General features: G+C 36.4%; 1 protein-coding gene across 1 annotated transcript in view; it reads left to right on the top strand.

The window, feature by feature from the left end:
• The first annotated feature begins 495 nt into the window (after positions 1 to 495).
• LOC140167925 (Krueppel-like factor 6) overlaps positions 496 to 22,366 on the top strand; it is a 107,434-nt gene continuing 85,563 nt past the window's right edge. Inside the window, 1 exon segment of the mRNA XM_072191215.1 lies at positions 496 to 798. Coding sequence (XP_072047316.1) covers positions 697 to 798 — 102 coding nt within the window. The 5' untranslated portion in view covers positions 496 to 696.

The following is a 22,366-nucleotide window of genomic DNA, read 5'->3' as shown; positions in this document are numbered from 1 at the left end:
CTACCATTTATGTTTTGACATACATTGTACATCACACAGTACATGTTCTTGTGATGAGCGTTTACGATAGGTTTTTTTTCTTTCATTTCACCTCTACTTTTCACGAAATCTTATATTTTCTCATTACATACAGCAAATTGCAGACAATAATTTTGCAGTATCGATGAGCGGAGAGAAAGAAAAGATGTCTTTCCCTCATGAATCGAGAGATGAAACTGAACTTTTCTAATAGCATCTCGTTCTCTGGTTTTTATAGTGAGCCAAAAATAGCAAAAGTAATTATACCATAAAAGGATATCTCGTAGTAAGACAAAGTCCAATCATATTCTCTGTACAATTAATACAGTGAACCCCAGACGTGAATGGTAAGAAACAAACCTCATCATTCGCTCACTAGCTTCGCGGTACAGTGATTGACCTTCTGTCGTTTTCTGATTGGCTAACCTTCGCTAACCCTTATTATCATAAATGAATTATGCATTTACTACACTCTCACGGTCTGTCGGTTCCGTATGGCTGTCGAGAGTCGGGGCCGGTGAAAATTTTCGGTGATCTCTCCGCTTCGCTCTAAAATCAAAACATTACTCACAACTTGGCCCTGTAACACCGCAGACCTGGACCTACAAATACATAGAGCTGGTCACTTCAAGGGTGCCTTTTTAGGTGAGACTCCGTGGAATTTTCAGGCCAGAAATCATGGATGTTTTACCAAGCGGTGGAATATTTCAGGAACTAAAAATTCTACACGAGACGGGATGTTATAGTGGCTTGCCATCACTCGAAGAACACTGGCATCAAGTATGTACACAGTATTTTTGTTATTAATGATTCTCATATTGGCATCGCCGATTTAGCTGCACAAAATTACCTATTTGGATTAATCATATGTTGTTATGTATCTTGCAAATATTGTCTTCAGTAATGAGCTGAGTTTTACATGCAAATGCACGCTGTCAAACGTGGTACCATATAAATTTCCATGTCTAATTTTTCCCCAGCCGTGCACATGGATATATTTTCCACACAAGCTATGGTCCCTGAATCGACGTGATCTGGGATCATTTAAATAGCTGGCGTCTGCTCTGCTATTATGCTAGATTTTATGGAGCTGAATTTTGCACAGTTCTGCTTTTGAATTCTATTTTGAACCAATCTATAAAATTATATGATACCCAAGGAGCCTATATAATGCACCAATTCATTGGAAATTGCATCTGTTGTGATGGATCTATTGTCACATGTTTCCCAGGCCATGTTGATATTTTTCATCCTCAAATAAATTATGACGCTCAGATGTTGAGGATGTTTTTATTTATGACTTTTTTTAAATTTTATATTTAAAAAAACTCTTACCTCAATACTTATTAAATGTATAAATCCCGGATTAACAGATGGATTGCATTTTTTTCATCTGTAAAACTTTGGAATTATAATAAAAGAAATACCCTACTACTAGTTAGTACGTACCATCCCGGAGTACCGTACCGTGGCATAAGCTTGCAAATAAATACGATGAAGATGATGATAAATAATAATAATAATAACATCAACATTAACAATATTTTATATTATTATCAAAAAATTGCTGTGATTCTCGACTCGGTACTGTCAGCACAATACGCAAGGAGTGTGGGATCGGTAGCATGTGATTCGAACCTGCCCCTACAATACATGGCAACTTGAGCATACACCCTTATTAATTAAAATTTATCCAAGAAATAAATTTGAATTATTTCATAATTTGTTTACAATTTATCTCAACAAAATACTGAATGAAGATAGTGACAAATTTCGAACCGGTACGTTGTTTGTTAAAAAATCAGCTTTGCCAACATAATTACAATGTAGCTGCAATTATTATTTTTTCTGTTCACGCAAACATTAGGAAACAACAGATATATCATGTCAAGCTTAGCGTTTAATGGAGCTATTTATCATTCTGACGTAATACACTCATTAATTAACAACTAGCTCACTAAGACTAGTTAAGATCAGTCATGAATATTAATGAGATTAGTGATGAATTAGTCATTAAAGATGTAACTGTCTATAATACAAATAAGGAATGTTGACTGTTGAGTGACAGCAGATTGCATGTATTACAAATCGCAACCAGGAAGAAGTGGATGTGTTTGTATGTGGAGGTGGGTCGGATGTGTTGGGGGGGGTGAAGGGGACAGAGCTGTACATTGTGTGACATGTATGCAGCTTTGTATGCTGTACATGCTAGTTCTGAGGAATTGATGATGATGTAGTAAGGCTCCTTTTTTTTTAAGTGACAATATACACAGAGAATTATCAATGACAACATGTAACCAGGAAGTGGCATGACTTATTTACAAATGAACAACTTCAGTCAGCATCATGCTAAGTAATGATATGACCTTTAAAATTCTAGAGAATAAGCAATAAGCATAATCAGTGATGGATGGATAATGTACAACATAGTTTAGGTTTTATTTATATCCTGTTAAGATATTTAAAGTGGAGTATTTTTTAAAACTTCAGGTCCATATGATACCCCATATTATTTATGTTGTACATGTATCGATCATGCAAATATATATGTGACAAATGTGTAGTCACTGTCAGTCTGGACAGTGTGTGTCTATTACTATGCTTTGGTTTTACACTATACATCGGTGTACTTGAAAGACTGATACCCACTTCCCCCCCTCCTCCAGTCCTCAACACCCTACTTGTCCTATTCTGGTGTCAGGAGTGGGAGGAAAGAACTGTCCTTTAAAATGATGGTGATACAAGTAGGGGGTTTAGAAATATGCGCAGAGTTGATACAAGTAACAAGATAGAGTGGTGCGATTCGTAATGTTTATATAATGCCAAATTGCCCCCCCCCACACCCACAAAAAAAAATGGTGCCACCAAAGTTGTTTTTTGACCGGTTTTTCCAAATCTTTGCAGCCTACATGTGTGCTGCACATAGTGTGTAGCTCAACTATTCTTTGACAGCTGATCACAGTGTAGTTGTGTCAATGATGTCATGTCATAGATCCATATATCCTAGGGACTTCCTCCATACTTCCTTCCTCCAAGTTCCTTCCTTCCTGCAATCCACCAATAACTGCCTAACCTGGCTGGTCACTTGTCACTCCCAGGTCACTCAAATTTGGGCCTCTAATATTTAGGCTTTCATTGCAAACATTTTCAATCTAGATCAAGGGTTAAATCATCTAAAAAATCCACCCATTGTGGAAACAAGGCAAGTGGGTCAGCCAATGAGGAAAGTGGCCTTCCCACTCCTGCCACCAGAATGTTCTTTCAATTCATTTGATATTCAGTAAGAACCAAAACAAAGTCCAGCCTACGCCACCAAAAATTGCCAATAAATTAAGCAGTGTGGTCATTCCATCTTGAAAAGTGAGAGGGTCATTTGTCAGAATCGTAAGGGACACCCATGGATGCAATTGGCGTAAATGCTGCTGTATATAATCTTTATGGTCAATCGTTGACCAGGAAGTTCAGGAACACAATTTGTAAAGTCAAAAAAGTTGTAAAACCAGGCTCCATTTCATTTCCCTGGATTTTGATTTGAGTTTTAGAGTGACTAACCTACAACTTTCCTGTGGTCACTCAAGTGGTCAGTCACTTCGACTACAAACTGATCAGTAATTCAATTTGACAAGTTCACTGAAATCAGTTTCTATTCTTCCCTCTACTTTTGAGTATTGGGCCTCTGTTCTCATTCACATTATCTGCAACATACTCCTTCACTATTAAACCAGTGACTCAAATTTCATATTGAACATAGTGTGGCTGTTGTGTAAAATACACATTGCATTAGGTTTTTTTATTGATTGCATAATGGTTTGTCCGCTTTATCAATATTGCACTGATTCATACCTATTGAGTAATTGATCTAATTTGGTAAAGTGCAAATGATAAAGAAAACTGACCTTAAAAGTTTACAGACTTATTTAAAACTTATGTCAATAATTATTGAGCACGCTTTGCACCTATGTTGGAAAATTTACATTAAAAGTCGAGCAATCCCACTTGCTTTCATGTGCAGATTTAATTCTCTGTGGAATATGGGGGGGGTAAATGAAGCATTGTTTCGCACAAAAATCCATTGAAATGATCACTTGTAAGTTGTTTTCAAAATACAGAATCAGAAATTATCCTTGTCTGCCAAATCTGATTGTTTTGGGGCTAAAATTATGACTTAAAGCTTATAAATGTGTATTTAAAGTAAAAACACTTGTAACAGTCTCAATTCCAATTGCATAGTTCATCAGTAACCCGCATTTTTGACCTCTAGCTGTGGGGTATGAGTTTTTTGTACCCAATACATTCAAAGGTCATTCCATGCATGTACAAACCTATAGTGATCACAGAACTTTGTCTTGTCAGATGAGCTTGTTCGAGATCTAGCTACGTACATGCCAACAGTGATAGAAAGGGCCGTCTTCCAAAGGCTAAACTATGGTGACATATTCTGTCTGTGAGTGAGCCAGTTATTAGTTGTCTTAAGCCCACTATTTCATCCAATTTCTCCATGTACTGATTAATTTGATAGACCTACATGTAGGAAGAGCTCACTTGCAATTTGACCTTAATTGAAAGATCCCAGGGATCATCACTGAATAGAACACTCAGTCGGAAGTCATATTTTTATTTTTTCCGTAAAATTTTGCTTGAGAGCATGAGCCGCATTTGCAAAACGTATTGTACTACATTGTCTATATGAAAAAAATACATAGTTCCATATCGACATCGCTGTCGGTAGGCTGCACCTAGGAAAGAAAATGTAATATAAAAGCATGCTTAGAACAAAAGATATATTGTGATTTTAATCATAGGGGACAGCGTGTATTCACACTGCTGAATTATATCGTACATTCATTTGGGCAATACAGAATTAGGCACATACTGCCGTACCGACCAGTATCATGATTGTCTGATTTATATCACAGCCCGCAGGACAACAGCATACACATCGCACGACACATCGCACTATTCATCATTTTTCTCTTGACAACCGCAGAGCTCGGACATTTTTAGAACACGGCATCAGACAGAGTTATAGGCAGTGATGGCAGTAGAATTTCAATGCTTTACTTGATATAGAAACAGGTGCATGAGGTCTGCTTGCCAGCGTTTAGCTCATCTTCCTTTAATGAAGTCATTGATGACAAGTGATGATCACTGATGATACTTAAGGTGGCACTTGTGGATGAAAATAGATCATGAAAACATGTTTTTACTTTCAAGATTTTTGCATTTCTCCGAAGTCATTAGTGATTGAAGTGCTTTTACTGCTTTTGACTTCAAGTTCATGACCTCCAATATTTTACATTTTTCCATGAATTGTTTTTTTAAAATTAAAGTCTGGTCTATTATAATAGTCCTAAAATGCAAAGCAAAACATTGGAATGTATGCTTACCAATAATCAAGTCTTATCTCTCCCTCATTTTAAGAATCCATCGGCAATGAATTCTTACCCCCCCCCCCCCCATTTTATGAAGCCTTGATGATGCAGCAACGCGTACATAATGATAAGATTTGAAATAAACCGGGAAGTTAGCATGGTTTGGTTAGTGTGATTGAGGAGTTGTGATTTTGGAGTTTCTTAGTGTTAGCATGTTGCGTAAATCTGGCCCATAGTGCAATTGTACATTATAGTTTGGATAATTCAGAAAACCAAGGCTATCACCTTAATGTAGAAATCTGTGGTAGTGTGTTCATCAGCTCTGCATCATCATTAACTAGATGATCCAAGGATCTGAATGAGGCAATGCCATAGAGATGGATAGGAGTAGAGATCGTGATTTGTTTTGACGTGGGTTGGTCCATGAAATCCTATTTGTAAATTTACCTGTCAACTAGTGGATTAGACAGATGTGTATGGTGGGGGTGTTTGTTTGTGTGTTTGCATGTGCGGTGTGTTTCATGTGTACTGCATATTAATGTAGGCTACACAGTGGCGTAGCCAGGGGGGCAAAGGGGGAGCTGCCCCCCCCCCTGGCGAGAAGTCTTGCTCCACCTCTTTCCCCCCTGTGGGATTCTGGCTGCCTTGATATGCAAGTTTTTTAGCCCTTTGCACTTTTTGCTCCCTTAAAAGTTGGCTTGGTCCCCCCCCCCCTTGCCCACCCTCTGAAAAAGTGCTGGCTATGCCACTGAGACTACATTTACATTACGTCATTGTTTTGTCACATGTCGGTGTGTGGAGTAGCACAATATGCATGTGGGGGTGTATGGGGTGCACAGTTTGATGTGACTTTGTGTCACATGTGTGTTTGTTTTTTGGGGATCGTGTACAGGAGAGATGGGTCAAGGTTTTTTTCTCTTGACCATTTGAAGGAGGGAATGGCAGGTATCTGAAGAGCAATGTGATTTAATCAGAAGTCTGACTTACCGAATTATTTTTATTGATAATTTTATGATAATAGTAATAATACTGATACTGCTGCTCTGCTGAAAGAAACATTCAAATAACAACTTGATTTCTTGTACCGGGTAATAGTTGCTCAATTCCTTTTAGTGATTTCAGTAAAGAATTTGAAATTTGAATATCATTTGGAGAAACTTTAAATACCAAAGTAGACAAACACAAAATCATGATAAACCAAGTGACCATGCATATGTCGGTACCTGGGAAAAGAGACCTTAGTTGAGAATGCCAATTGTTGAAAATCATTGAATGATAAAGAATGCGACACCCACATGTTTGTATTCTAAATTGTATCCAAAATACAAGGCATTTCAAGTAGAAACTGTAGGCTCAGTTTCTGATTGAACAATTTTATATACTACCTGGTCTATCATTGATCTTGCCAAACAAGAACACTGTAAAATTCAGGATTTCTGCATTTTTTTGGAACAAACACATGTGCTGGTGCTTATTAGGCCAAATAAAAAAATAAACATGTTTCACGTCCCCTCCCGCTTCCTTTTTTGAGGTTTCTTCAATATTATTTTTATTTTTTGAAATTCAGTTATAACTTTCAAAAAATATGTCTAGGAAGTAGAGGTGCTTTCTATAGCCTTGCGAATATACAAGAAACACTTTTATAAGGTTTTGTGATGGTTAGAGGGAGCCTATCTCTCAACCCAACAAATAAAAAGAGGCCTCCTCCTTTTTCCAGGCATTATTGTACACGCTAAAACAACTCTAATGGGTATTTACACTGATTTTGCGAAAAAAATAAAAAGCCCCCTCTTCCTCCTTTTTTTCAAAAACCCGGACGTGAAACATGTTTTTTATTTTACTTGGCCTTATGGAGAAAATGCAAATTTATGTGAAAGCATTAGAAGCCAAAAATCTGAAATTAAGTCATAATATGTTAAATGTGATGGAATCTGTCAAAGCAAGGGAGTAAAATTGTAACATTTTTGTAAGTTCATTGATCTTTTGAAGATCTATGAACATTATAAACATGAAAGCATGTGATGCTGAGTTTGTTAACAGCATGATTTAAATCATGTATTTTGAAGATCTATGTTTAAATCATAAGACACATGTTTACGTCATATGATTTTTTGGATGCAGTTCATGGAATAATCAGCTGGACCGACCATCATGAGCATTGGGCACCTAGGTAAAACCATGGAAGTACAATGTACGAGAATATTGTACTTCCATGGTAAACCTAAAGTGTGTATTCCTTGTTGCTTGCACAAATAGTACAGTGCGAAAAAATTCAATTACAACTGCCCAAGGCATCTCATACGAACAGCAATGTCACACTGACTTTCAAGTGTTTATAGCTGAACGGAAATAGCTTCAATAAAAGCATTGGTTTGGCAAAGCCGTAGAAATGTAAGCTTTAGCAATAATCATGATGGTGTCAGCGAGGAAATTGATTATGTTGCTGACAAAGCCGTTAGCTGTGACATGCAAGATACAATCATCAATGATAGGCATTGTATGTCAGAATGTACTATTTGAGCTAGGCTAACAAGTCCTAAATTAAACCTATCTGCATCGTGAGCCAACAGGTAGCTAAATTGTCAAGTTGTTGCTTCTAAGCAAAAAATATCTGTAAAATTAAAAAAGAGAAGGTCTCACAATATTTCAACCAGTTTCACCATACTGTACTAAGTCTACTGATTAAAGTTCAAAAAATCTAGTCAAACAGTATTTTACATGGAAAATTTAGGCACAGTTATATCAAATTCTTATTCAATGGGTGCGTCTTGTAAAGAATTCACGTAATTTGATTGGTTTTCTGGTGTATAATATCTCACAATAGTTGATAGTGATATTAGTCAGGCGCGCCGCACGCTTAACGGCTTGCACGCTTGTTGCTCCTCAATGATCGTAGCGATAATGCGTTCAGCGTAATACACGTCGCGAGAACTAGAACGCGATTCGGCGGCTTAGATTTCGCGATGGTTTCGTTCATTTAAAACAACGCGGATGCCCTCCCAAAAGTAAATTTATTTTTGTCTGAAAAAAGGCAGTTTTACTCGCAAAAATTACATTAAAACTGAATAAGAATGAGAATAAAAGATAGGATTTTGTCTTTTGCCTATCCAATATCGTGTCATAATGGATGGGGTGGCCAATATTTTTATCGTAGTGTGCGCGGCATCCACTACTCAAAATATTGGCCAGCCCATCCATTATGACACGATATTGATAGGCAAAAGACAAAATCTATCATTATTCTCTAATTATTCTATTATTTTTTGCAGAATTCCTTTTACAAATTTTAGCGTATCTAGCCGTCCAGTGCATATTATTTTCCACAAAATCCTATGCACATGCTTGAAGTTGTGCGCGTATATGTGGTGGTTAACGCTTATTAAAGGAACCTTGCAACAGATAATATACTTTGGTAAGATAGTCATGTGCATTTACCATATAAATGTATGTTCATTTTATACTCCCGGGCCCCTGGATGTACATTGTAACCTGTACTGGTGTAGTAAATGTGCATGCACTGAAAATATGGTCATGATGTTCAAATCGGTCCTGTCTTTGTAGATCTGATCTGAGTATAGATGGTTGATAGTCTCATCTACATCTAAAGAAATACTGGACAGGACCAATTGGTATCGATGTCCAGATAGTATTGGATAAACTAATAAGTATGATTGTAAAACCTTTCCAAATGTAATGTTATGTTATGGTAACAAAATCAGACAAGAGAGCAGCAAGACCAGCAACATCATTAAACCTCATACAATTATATCTCATTTCCATCTTTATCATTATAAAAAAATATCAATTTATTTTTTGCAATAAAAAGTTACATTTGTCTGCACAAATGTGACCTTGTGACTTTTGGATTTAAAGGAATAGAAGGAATTTGACAAGTTAATGATGTATGGTGCATGCTAGCCATTCAGCAACACAGTGCGATCAGACATTAGATGATTAAGTAATTTGCATTGTTACACACGCTCCTCACATGCCAGGCTATCTAGCTAACCGTGCACAGATACACGTATCCCGCTTTTCACAGACCAGAAAACAAATTATTTGGATGGTTAGTATTTTCACACATTTCCACACTATGTTTGTGCAAAAAAGAAGAGTTCTTCTGTATCAAGCTCAATTACCAGCAAGAAAAGAATAACTTTTTTTAAGTGATGAGCATTGCTGTTCGCTAGAGCATTATTTAATTAAATTTCTGCTTGTAATTGATAAAAATTGGGAAGACATGAACATTAATTTGCTTGTCAGTGCATTGCTATGTAGGGTCACTAGGCTGTCTGTAGTTTTCTGATCAAAATTTTGATAATTGATCGTCACTCAACAAATAGCATGTTTCAAGTTCACATACCGGTAATGTAATTTTGATAAGAGCTGAAATGTTTAAATTATGGATTTACTTAGGGATTCAATCATGTTTCACCGTTGTTAATCACCGTTTAACAACGATGCGGCCGCGTCGTCTGCGTGGTTTACTTCGCGAGGGCAGCTTTAGCTGCCCGTGCGAAGTAAACCATGAACGCAGACGCTGATTGACGCAGTTGTTAAACGGTGATTAACAATGTGAAACATGATTGAATCCTTTCAACAACGAAAAGAAGCTAAATATCGTATAATTCACGATTATTTTAGGAGGAATGTCAGTTAATCATTGCCACTCAGCCTTACAAAAACTTCGATGATTTCTCTTTTGATATCAGCAATAAAACTACAGAATAAAACGGCAATGTTTAGCCGCTACCTGAAAATACTGAATTCAACTTGTAAGGTGGCATACGCACAAAGGTTCCAGGCATGACGAATTTTACGCTCTCGCAGAACGCGTAGTCTCGCTGGCGTTCGGCGTATCACGCTACAGTAAAAGTGTGGGTTCATCACGGTTTAACAACGGTTGGCTCCTGTACAAAGGTATAGGAAGAGTTGTTGAATTTAGTGTCTACATATAATAGGATATGGTTTTCCCTGGTATTTAAGTAAGGGACTGTCTTAAACTTTGTCTGTAGCAGAAAAAAGTGTGATTAACCAGTCCAGATTTAAACCGGGCCTTCAGATAAATTTGTAAGTTGTCGGGGAAACTGATTGGATCCTAATGAAGTACTTTTGCGAAAGAATCCACAGATTCAGACATGTGTTCAGTGGCGGCAGGAATTTTTTTGGGGGAAGGGGGAAGTGAATTTGGGGAGCAAAATCAACAAATTTTGTGCAAAATTGCATAAAAAGTGGAGATTTTCATAATTTTGGGTTCTTACTGGGGGGAGTTCTGACTGGGGGAATCCCCCAGTGGCACCGCCACTGCCTACAGTGTTGGCAAAATTGACACAGGGCAGCAGTTGCACATGTACATGTAGTAGACATGATTTACAATGTCGATAGGTACATGATATGACAGCATGTTGGTACAAGAGCAAATGTGAAACTGAACCTTGTATCATGAACTCTTGACATGATCATATTCTGACAGACATTTGATCTAGGATTCCAAGGAACTGTAAATTTACATAATTCCGGTTATCTTTTGATTTTGCAATAATATGTGATGGCATTTGTGACCCCTGTTTCTCTCATATTTGTTTGTATCGATGTGTCATAGGAAAGATAGGCTGACTGATCAGTTTTACTCTTGGAATTCAGAGACTTCTGTTGTACACATACATACTCTTGTTTGTACCCAGTGGTGTACCATGCAATTTTTCTAAGGCTGGGGAGGGGGAAAATTGCAATGTTAGCCTACTGCCATGCTCCCAAAATGAATTTCTGTGACAAATGCATGGAAAATGTGTGAACATTTGGGTTGATTTTGATCTAAACTGAGAGGTTAAAAAAAAGATTTGCATTACAATATTTAGTTGAAGGTGTCTCACAGTCTTTTGAAATTCCCCTCCCCTTCTACCCAATAATATGCCTGGTCAGTGGTCTAGATGTAGTAATCTACTGCCCGCATCCTCTATATTACACCACAGTCATAGAGGCTTACATGTAGGGGTTCTTTTCAATTCAAACAATATCTTGAAGAAACTAAAAAAGGGTCAGATTTTGAAATCACATAAAAATTATTTGCTTTATCATTGTTGCTCCATGCTTGAACCATTTGATCAATACCAAGTTTTTGTGCTTGAGAAGTTATGAAAGAACTCATTGGCCTATGACATCAATAAGCCTCAATAGGTGGATGGTCTTAGCGTGGTCACAAAAAGAATAGCAGTCAGGACTGAGTCTGTAGATAATTTTGACGAAAATTATGAAAAAAATATGCAGTGTATTTATTCTGTGTCTGTAATTTATATAACATTCCAAATGCATAAACTGAATTTTGTGCCGCAGGGTCTTCAATCAGTAATATTGGCATTGGGACTTATGCAATGTATATTGGATGACTTTTAAGTAAACACTTGAAAATACTACAATCTATGTTTTATCGTTATTCACATTGACCCCCGTCTGCATGTTTCCTGTGCTTGCTCATGAGTATTTATCCAAAAGACGAATATGTAAACATGGTATTGTGGAATTGATTTGGTCAATAGCCCTTTCAGTACTGAAAGGGTTTAGTTCATATGTGACAAATTTAACATTAACGATTATGAAGTTTTACAAGCGTGTAATATTATGTTATTGTATTGCGTTATATTTTTTTCCATTGATTCCACTTTTGACATTTAGGAAAAAAACAGAATTAACATGTTGTATAATATAAAGGTCAATGAAATTTTTTGTGTTGGTTTAAAGTCTTTCAACTTGTTTATCATCAGTTAACCGTAGCGTCCCCAGTTGTTTTGCCTTGTGTGTGTATGTATATACAACAGGTACGCTAACTTGTCACATGCGTATGGTGCGTGGGAATGCACACCGATAGTAACAGGTCTTTGGTTGAGCATTCCGGCCTGGACACCTAACCCCTTTCCCACAAGGTTGCTGAATGAATCACTGATAGCCCATTCAAACCCAGTCAAGTGGTTCCAAATTCTATTGTAGTTACCCAACAAAAGCACAGCATTTATTCTGTTACTGAGCTAAGGTTGATTGGAATATTTTCCCACAATGCATTGGCCAAGCAATACTACAGGATGAAAAGCTTGACATACTGTACATTGTGATTGTGCAGAAGTAGGGATCTTTTGGCGAGAGATTTGATGCCCCAACAAAAAGGTTTAAAAACAGTCTTATGGGTAAAATTTTGACAATTTTTGGAAAAAGATATTAAACAATATTCAGATCAGTATCAGAACTTATCTAAACAAAAAGTGTCTTTCAGTGAGACAGAATTGAAAAAAGAGGGGTCAATAATTTTCGTTGAGTGCCCCCATCCCCTTTCCCTGGTGACACACAAAGGTGCAATGATATTGCCATAGGTTACTAAAATGAATGGGCAAGGAAGGCACAATAAAACAAAACAAGAAAATAATAAACAACATCAAAATTGATATAAAGGAATAAATACCCATTGCCAGCTGCTGTCAGTCATGCGAGTACTCTATTTACACAACACCGCACTGCATGGTGGTATTGGGTTTATTCTTCACCAGACTCTAGTGTGTGTATTGTTGCTAATTCCTGACAATTCTTTCCTCTCTAGTTCTCCATATTTGCATTGGGTATGCCTTTTTCCTTGCATTCCAATGGGCTTATTGTTGAGTGCATAGTGCATACAAGCATGACTTTAAAGTTTTATATAATTGTAAGGATTTTACATAAATAATAAAATTTATTAAAAGTTTGAATCAACTTTGGGAGCAATTGGCAGTTTAGTGTTGGAAACTGATTGTAAATTCACTTTCAAGACTTTTTATTTAAGTTTGACTGAATTGAATCAAAAGCTTTCCACAACCCTTTAAGTGAACTCACAGATCGTGGAAAGCCAGTTCATACAATATTCCAAACTGTACAAATGGGTAAGCTTATAATCATAAATGAAATTATATACAAGTGCTGCCATTCAGTGAGTACAAACATGCCTAGTAATACTGGTTCTGTGATTCCTGAGGGGAAAGTCCTGAAATCGACATGGTGAAATTGATCAGGAAACTCAAGGTATGCGCAGTATTGAAATCTTTCCCCTTTAGAAAAAGACTTCATCAATTAGTGTTAAATTCTTTTCTAAATATTTTCCCTTAGACTTAAGTTTGTGGTTTGAGGATTAGCTAATGTGGAGTCAATTGGTTTTATTGTAAATTTAGAATTCTATAGAATGGATATAAATTTAGCATCAAGTGAGCTATGTGAACTTCACCTACTTTTTCGGGGCTATTTCTTATCAATGATACTCATTTTGAGGAATATTGCAGGGAAAACTGCATTGTATTTGAATTTTGAATTAAAACCTGGCCAGTGTAAACTTCAAGTGCCATGAAAAAATCAGGACACTTTCATCTAAAGAAAAAAAAGAAAGAAAAAAGATAGGTACTTGAATATCTTTGATTTTCTGATTTGAATTTATTGTCATAATAAAAAAAAATTATTTCATGTCTGCCTCTCTCCTCACTTTCTTTTCTTTCTTTTCTTTTTTTGCCACATGCAATATCAAGAAAGTTCACCACAGGATATTTAACATGGTAACCGATGACTTATACTAGGGTTTCTGAGGCTTGTTAAATTAGAGTTGTGCAGTATGAATTACAAACAACTACAAGCAAAACATTTTACAACATTTTTATGTATTTTATACCAAATATGAAAAAACAAAATAAATTTAAATCGTATAATGTTACAACAATAACAAAATGGTTGAAAGAGAACGCGCAATCCAGACTAGAAAATGGAGTACATGTAGGTACAATGCCATTTCTATATCTCGGCAGGGAAGAGCAACAACAACAGCAATCAAACAACAACAGCATCAATATACATTTGTAGCAGCAGCAACAACATCGTACAAGGTTAATAATATGCATTGGTGACACAAGTTTGTGTAGGTGTAATTAGTAATTTGCATTAATTAACGGATGACTAAGCCATGAAATTATGCTGAATAATATTGAATATTTTTGTGATGCATGTATTTTCATGCTTTTATGCTCCAAGCAGAAACTGTGAAAATAAGAATGCGCTAGGTACATTCTTAACATGTATTATAGGGCCTTTAAAGTCTGTAATAAAAAAGCTTAAATTCAATAAAGAAACATGTAAATAAATCAAAATCAATGAAGCTGGGGAAAATGAATGCAAACAAACCTTATTTTACAGAATGGAAGATTCACAGTGATTATGTAATCATGGGTAATTAACCTTGCATTAGGTCTCAAATCCGAGCCTATTTATAATCATGATGATTATACTAGGAAATCTGAATATTTATCTATTGTATAGTACAGAGACCCCTGCATTATTAAGCTGAGGATACTTTGATTTAAGTAGCTATGCATGACTTGTTGGTCCCATCAATAGTTTTTCATTATAATATGCAACCATTGCTTTCACTGATTCAATCAATTCTTGAAGACTTATCAGTGTACTTTCAATCCATAAAATGATGCATATATTTTAAACACATGTGCGAACTTTTGGTTGAATTATTTCACTATCAGTATCATGAGATTCAGTCACCATGTAGCATGAAAATTTCTGATGTAGGCCCTTAATTTTATTCCATTTTTTTATGAACCTTTCGAATACTGTAACCTGTAAGCACAATTTTTTGGCACAAAATTTATGCAATTTGAAAAGAACCATTATTTTGCAAAGAGCTTTTAAGTTGTTGCGGTATATAATTTTTGCAAATTTGATACATTTTCTTGAACTCGTAGGCATAGGAAAATAAAATATTTGCCAGCATGAAAATTTGTCATGCATCCCTGTCATGCATGCAAGAATTTTCAAGATTTATCCTTTATTTTGGTTACCCAAATTTACATGAATAGCATTGTATTGTGGGTGAGTAATCCAGGCAATTATCCAGTAAACAGGTAGTTGTGATAAGTTTACAACTTTTCACTTTGTGTTCTACCAGCATAAAAAAATACACAAAACATGCCAAGCATCTATTTTCATTCCATGTTTTCTTCAATAATGCATGTAATAGAAAGTTTGTTTGAGCTTACTAAAAATAGGCACAACAGCATAATACAGCCCATTGAATGCAGTGCAGATCTCTGAATGCAAGCTATGTGACTTCAAATACACTATGAATTGTGTTTATATTTCTGTTTTATAAAAAAAGCTTATTATGTAAAAGACTTTAAAAAGCTTATTATGTAAAAGTTTTGGTTAGGATTTGAAAGTAGGGTCAAAGTTTGCTTTTAGGAAAGGATACATTTGAATAAACTAGTGAGCTTACGGAAATAATAGAATATCCCTTTGCTGGTAGGTGTTTGTGGTCCAGGGTATACATAGCAGATCTTCACATGTAGTTGTGAAATAGTATGATGTCATTTTGCAAGGTGTGAATTGCTGTTTGGAAACTCACAACTGCAACTAGTGGAAAACATGTTATGTTTGGTGTGTTTGATAAGAAATGGCTAGATTGTGTGGTTCTGTAGATATCAAACAGGATTTGAGTAGTTCCTACTTGGTTTATGGTTACTAATTTTATAATATTCTGCAAACATATTTACGGTAATGCTTCCATTTAGCAATTTAAGTGACATGTTCAGAATATCATAATGAAAAAACAGTGGTATATTTGAACAAGTTCATTTATGTTGCAAGTACAAACACAGTGGTAGTAGTAGTAGTAGTTAAAGTATGCTTAAATTTGGAAATTATTTTCTTTCTGGGGAAATTTTTGTCACCAGCATTCAGCAGACATCAGATGTACTAATAATAACTCAAAAGTAATAACTTCTTAAAATAGATAGCAATTTCTTCATATGCAACATTATCATGATTATAGATAGTGAAAGGCCATTTTACCACTTCAAGTACAATGCAGAGAGAGTAAGCTTATTCATGGGTCATCATCCACTGTAGACATTTCTTTCATCATCTATAAAGATTTGACTATGGTGTAACAATAGGATGAAATGACATGAAGAATCGCTGTCATTGTGGCCACCATGGTTAAAGAATGCAGTTGGGCATAAAAATGGGATTTAATACTTCAATCAAATTGTCAAATTTGTGGTGAGTTTTGATAAAATCATGAGTGCAGTTTAAGATTTAACATGTCTGTGTTCATGATTATGCATACTAAAAGCAGATTTATCAGCTTCATAAGAAGTCATATTCACTTCAAACAATTGAAGTGGAATTCTTTAGCAGACAACACTGCCACCATAGAAGATGTCTCTTTGAAACACCTGTTAACAGCTTCCTGTACATTTTGCTAGACTAACAAAATACCGGACTAGAAATTTGCATGCGCATGCAAACCCTGACACTTGACGTTCACCAAATATCCTTGATTTAGGGTCTTTGCTCTCACGAAGTGTTGACCAATACAACTTGAATGTACCTTTCCAAAAAATAATTCATATTTTCTGAAATGCATTTCACTTGACAATGGTTGTCTACTGAAGATAGCAAATTTCAGGGTCTTGGTCATGCATTTTTCGAAATGCCATTGAACAATAATTATAACTATTGAAAGTGAGATTTTTGTTACAAGGTCATATTATAATTGTTGGCTAAACAAGTTCAAAGCCAAAGAACTTTTTAAACTGAAACCACTGCTACCTTCTTACAAATGACCTAACACCCACCAAAGAAAAGAAATTACAAGGTCAGGACATTGTCCCAAAAAATGCTGTGTCCGCTGGCATTCAGGGCATTGTGTGGCTGTGGGCTCTATTACAGGGAGAAATTCTTGCAAGTTTTTAGCTAATGCAGTGTTGGATGGTTGTCAATAGTAGCCAGCCACATGGCATTGAACAAGACTTCTTCCTAGCCCTGTGGCAGACTTCCACAGGAAGCATGAAATAGTATCACTCAAAAGTTCATTGAACTTATCTGCCAGGTACTTGTAGGAAGGTGATGATGATTGCTAATCCAGATTTGCTCAATGCCATTATACTATAATAGAACTGGCCAAGTTCCCTCATATCACAGGGACTGTCTTTTGGAATTTGCAGGAGAGCATTAAATAGCTCTTCTGGAGGCTTTAAGGAGAGCTGTTTAGAGCATTTACAATAGAATGTAAGGAGAGAATGGTCAACTAAGGAGAGCTTAAAATCACCTTCCTATATATCAGAGTTAAGAAGAGCAGCAGAGAGCGATTGCAAAATAAAAGGCAGTCCCTGACTGATATCCTGATGTCCCACAACTTTTGCATGTTATAGCAAGAATTGTGACATAACATATTGTGCATATGAACTGGGCAAGCTTCATGAACATCACACATCGTGCATCCTCCTTGCTTTGAAGGGGCCATTAGGTTCACACGATATCACAAATTTTGCATGTTATGCATCAAATCGACCACCTTTAACATCAGCACAACTTGACTCATCATCTATTCACTGTGGTTCGAGTGAAACTGCAGATAGCTAAGCTTATAACCTGAAACTACTGATTAAATATGTAAATGAAAACATGTAATTTTATGGTGATTTAATAAAGCCAAAGTTTGTATAAATACAGTCGCTTGCAAATTGTGAATAATTTAGGCAAACTTTTTGCCAAAATTTCATTTTAAAGATTTATTTTTGCAGAGGAGTATTTAGTAGCCAACATAAAAATACAGTAAGGATTTGAGTGGCATAAACAGTACAAGTAGGAAGTTGATACATAGTATTAGTAAAAGCATCTTGTCACCAAGGTTACCGACTTACCGCTATTACTGGTACCTGGGAAAAAAGAAAATATTTTTCCAAAGAATAAAAGAAAGTTTGAAACTAATGGGGTCAGCCAGATTAATGATAGATAGAGCAGGAGGATTTGACAAGCTTGTGGTAGAATCCTATCAATGGACATAAATCATTATTTTCTTTATGTGAATACACTTTCAGAAAGTCTTTATAAGCCTGGCTATTGTTTTGCTTCTGACTTTTGTGATATAAAGATTGCAAATAATAGTTGCATTAGATAAATCCTGTATTTTCCTAATACCAGGTCAACTGAAATCACCTTGGTCTACATTCCAAACCCTGCTCAAAGTGCAATGGTTTACTGCACCAGTGATCACAGTGTCACCAATTCCTATTGGTGCAAAAGATCTGAACTCATTTGCATATCAAAACAGAAGCAGTGCCTTGATTGGTGAAAAGCTGTTGCCATCCACAGGTGGCTGCAGGGGATTGACTGATGCAGACTCAAGTGGTTTTTGATTGGTTGAAAAAGTTGAATGGGTTGTTTCATTGTTGTGAATGAATAGGGGTGTTACCCATGCATGAACGAGTGAAAATCTTGGCAGTGCTACCAAAATCGTAGTATTTGTGGAATTTCAATCCTGCAGACATATCCATTGACTGTAATTTAGAATTAAAGTCTTGCATATTTGAAATACATCTTTATCCCCTTAAGGAGAGGATACAATATATTTAAATACTTTCATGATTATATCCCGAGAAGGAAAGCTTTTTAAAAATTACATAGAAAATGGGGAAGGACTTGATTTCCAAAGTGTTGATTTTTTGGCCTCATAATTATATGAACAGTTAATTTGAATGTTTGGTTATTCATGCATGTAATTTTACACAAAATTAGGGTTAGGGTTAATTTAGGGTTAGGATTAGGGTTAGGAATTAGGGGTAGGGTTAGGATTAGCTTACATGAAATAATTACGTGAATGATCAACCGAATGTTTTCTTGCAATAAAAACACAAAAATTTGTCTTGCCTGTTTTGGTGTGGGGGAGGGTCATTTGTGATATTTAGTTTTCTATGGATGGGACTGTATACATTTACTTGTCACAGCCTTAGAGATATCTAATTAAATGAGATCTATAGTCTGAAGAATGCAGTCTGATACTTAATATTGTGTGCTTCTTCTCTACGACTAATTAGCTGTCATGTACTATTTGAAAGCAGCAGTAGCGCCTATATATTGTTTCTAGTTCATTATCGTGATTGGCATGGATGGTCAATTACATGCACTAGGATCCAGAACATGCTCATCTATCAGGGCACGGTTCTTTAACCCAATACATCTGTACATTCATTAAATGACCTCTGAAAATTTGGGTACAAAAACTTGTACCCTGCAACTCGAGGTCAAATTTGCACTATGAGTGTTTAATTGAGGTTATTGAACTATGCCATTGGGATGAGGCCATTGTGGTCCAGTGATGGCTGCTCTTGGTAATCATTTGGCCATGTCCAATTTAGACCGATACTCAATGTAATGGTCAAGTTAATGACAGGATAGAATACCAATATTGGGCTATTCCGGTTGAAATCCACACTCCCTGTGAAGTCAAGACCTTAATCTTCCACACAGGGTGTGTGAATTTCAAATGGAGCCACTCATTCGTTCCCCATTTGAAATTCACACTCCCTGTGTGAGAGATTAAGGTCATGTCTTCCACAGGGGGTGTATGCATTTCAACTGGAATAGCCCAGTTTGCACCAAAGATTGAATTGAGCAGTAAATCTATAGTTGGCGTAATTAAACTGTGAATCTCAGTTGTAAATCTATTGATGCGCCATTCATTACATAGTCCCTGGTCAGTTCTGTGGAGCCTCTATGGAGACTTGTCCAGACTAAATATATTTGGATAGAGAGAACTGTGATTGGACTTTTATTAAATTTCAACTTGGTCAGTTTTTTGCCTGAACTAAATTAGGATGTATGGGTAATGAATCAAAATCAAAATCGGTAGAGAACTTGATATCTAGGCGTAATCAATATTTGCCTGCAATATCATGCATAAATGAAAATAGTCATGGTGCATGGTGACCCAATTAATTTCATGGTGATTTACATGGAATGCTGATTATATCTTGTTATGTCACTCAGTAGTACCCAATGTAGAAGCTGCAGTTACACATGTGGCGTCACAAACATATCAAGCGTAAACAGCGAGCCGGGCAGCCCGGCAGGCCGTTACGTTCCTTTCTCTCTGGATGGTATAGGTCTACTATAAAGCAACAGAGCCCATTGGTCATGTTACCAATGTAGTACAGCATTAGTCCCTGATTAGCCTAACCATACCAAAGAGCTATTGGCAAGAATAAAGTTAGATTAGGTTATACATTTTTTCAACTTATTGGCAAGGATAATAAACTTTAATATGTAGGCCCAGCCTCAGAATGATTATTTCTTACTAAAAGCATAAAATCCATTAGCTTCCATGGGACGCTGCCCCCTGGGCCCACCCCCTGGGCCCACCCCCTGGGCCCCATGGGATGCTGCCCCCTGGGCCCCACCCCGGGCCCTGGACCCCATCAGGGTCCCTAAGGCGGGCTCTTGGACTCCACCCGTTAGGGCGACCACCAAGGCGCTCGTTTTGTTTGGATCATTTTGTTACAAATTTGGCAGAAAATTTAAAGCAACACAGTTTTAGTTCCCAGACAAGATATATTTTGATGATTTTTGGGATGGTTTCTGATCTGATTTGGGGGACTAATAACCCTGACATGTACTAGCCACAGATCATAATCTACAATACATGATCATATCATTATCATAGGAACACTTAACAAGTTATCAAGTCCTGTATAATCTCTTCCCATCTTCCGTGGATGTTTCACCTCCCACGCAACACTTCCTTCCTCCATATCCTTCCACACTACAATCAAGGTCAATATCATAGCACTGGACTGGATCTACCCAGGTAAAGACTCCACATCGCAGCACGATGCTGGTGATGAAATTGAAAGCTCATTTCAAATTTCATTGTGCGATACTGCAACGTTTTAAAAGCATGTCAAGGGGTCTGATCTCCTTTTATGGTCATTCTGCTGATCTTGATTTTATTAAGCCAATCACAAGCGTGCACTGAAAATTCAACTCTCATCACAGACGAAATTTCAGATTGCATCGCGCTGCGATGTGGAGTCTGAATCTGACTTGAATGCTAATATTATTTGTTTTGTGATAATCTGATATTGTGGTCAAAACCAGGATATGTACCGGGATTTGATTTTGAAAATGCCGTAATCTGAAATTATAATGAATACAGGAAGCTTGTTTTTATAATTCCTTACTGGGGGCTGTAGTTTCCTGTCGGTGTTTAATATCAAATTTATTTTCAATTGCATGATTTGGTTAGGAAAATTTAGTAAAGGATAGAAACATTGGAGTGGAAACCAATCTGAAATTAATCAGACTGGAGAATGCCAAGTCATAGAATTAGGTTAACTTCAATGGAATAAAGTGTAGTAGTAAGCATTATGTAAGCATTTTAAGAAGACTAGGCAAATAGTCTTACTATTGAAAGGGTGGTAAGTCCACATAGTTGCCATACCAGTGCATTTTGTTCACCATTATGAACTTTTTGTGTTGTGTTTGATGTTTTCAGAATTAACCATCAGAACAGAATCTATTTTGAGTGTCACTGGAAGGGTTAATGTTTACTATAGCCTATACCATAAACAAGATGTCAAATTTTTATGAAATGTTTCATTTTAAAATTGTTTTAAGAATAATTGTTGAACCATTGGAAGACATTTTGCACTGCATTTTCCTAACATTGATTTCAAATGTTGTGAAATTGGTGAGAATTTCTGAAATAATTTTTGTTTTACCAAACAGCGTTCCATTATAGATCTTCAGATAGTGGGTTAACACATAGTTTTGCAGATATAAATCAGTGATTTTGCTCTCAAATTGGTACTTAAATAAATAAATAGAAGGCTGAAGCATTTATGGACATGAATATGCATGAACTGGTACTGTTTTGATGAAGTGATGGTCACATGGCCTAGCATAATGTGATGTTGATGTTTGGTGCAAATAGAGAAGGCTATATCGTTTGCTGTTTTGATGAAGTGATGGTCACATGGCCTAGCATAATGTGATGTTGATGTTTGGTGCAAAAATAGAGAAAGCTAAATATAGATACACATCATTTCCTGCTCTGTTTGTGGGTGGGTTTGGGCAAATATCATGAATATAGATGATGAAAATATTGGCTGAATACATAATATGTTTGA

The sequence above is a fragment of the Amphiura filiformis genome, chromosome 13 (genome assembly GCF_039555335.1).
Source record: "Amphiura filiformis chromosome 13, Afil_fr2py, whole genome shotgun sequence".
Lineage (NCBI taxonomy): Eukaryota > Metazoa > Echinodermata > Ophiuroidea > Amphilepidida > Amphiuridae > Amphiura > Amphiura filiformis.
This window is presented reverse-complemented; position numbering and strand designations above follow the sequence as displayed.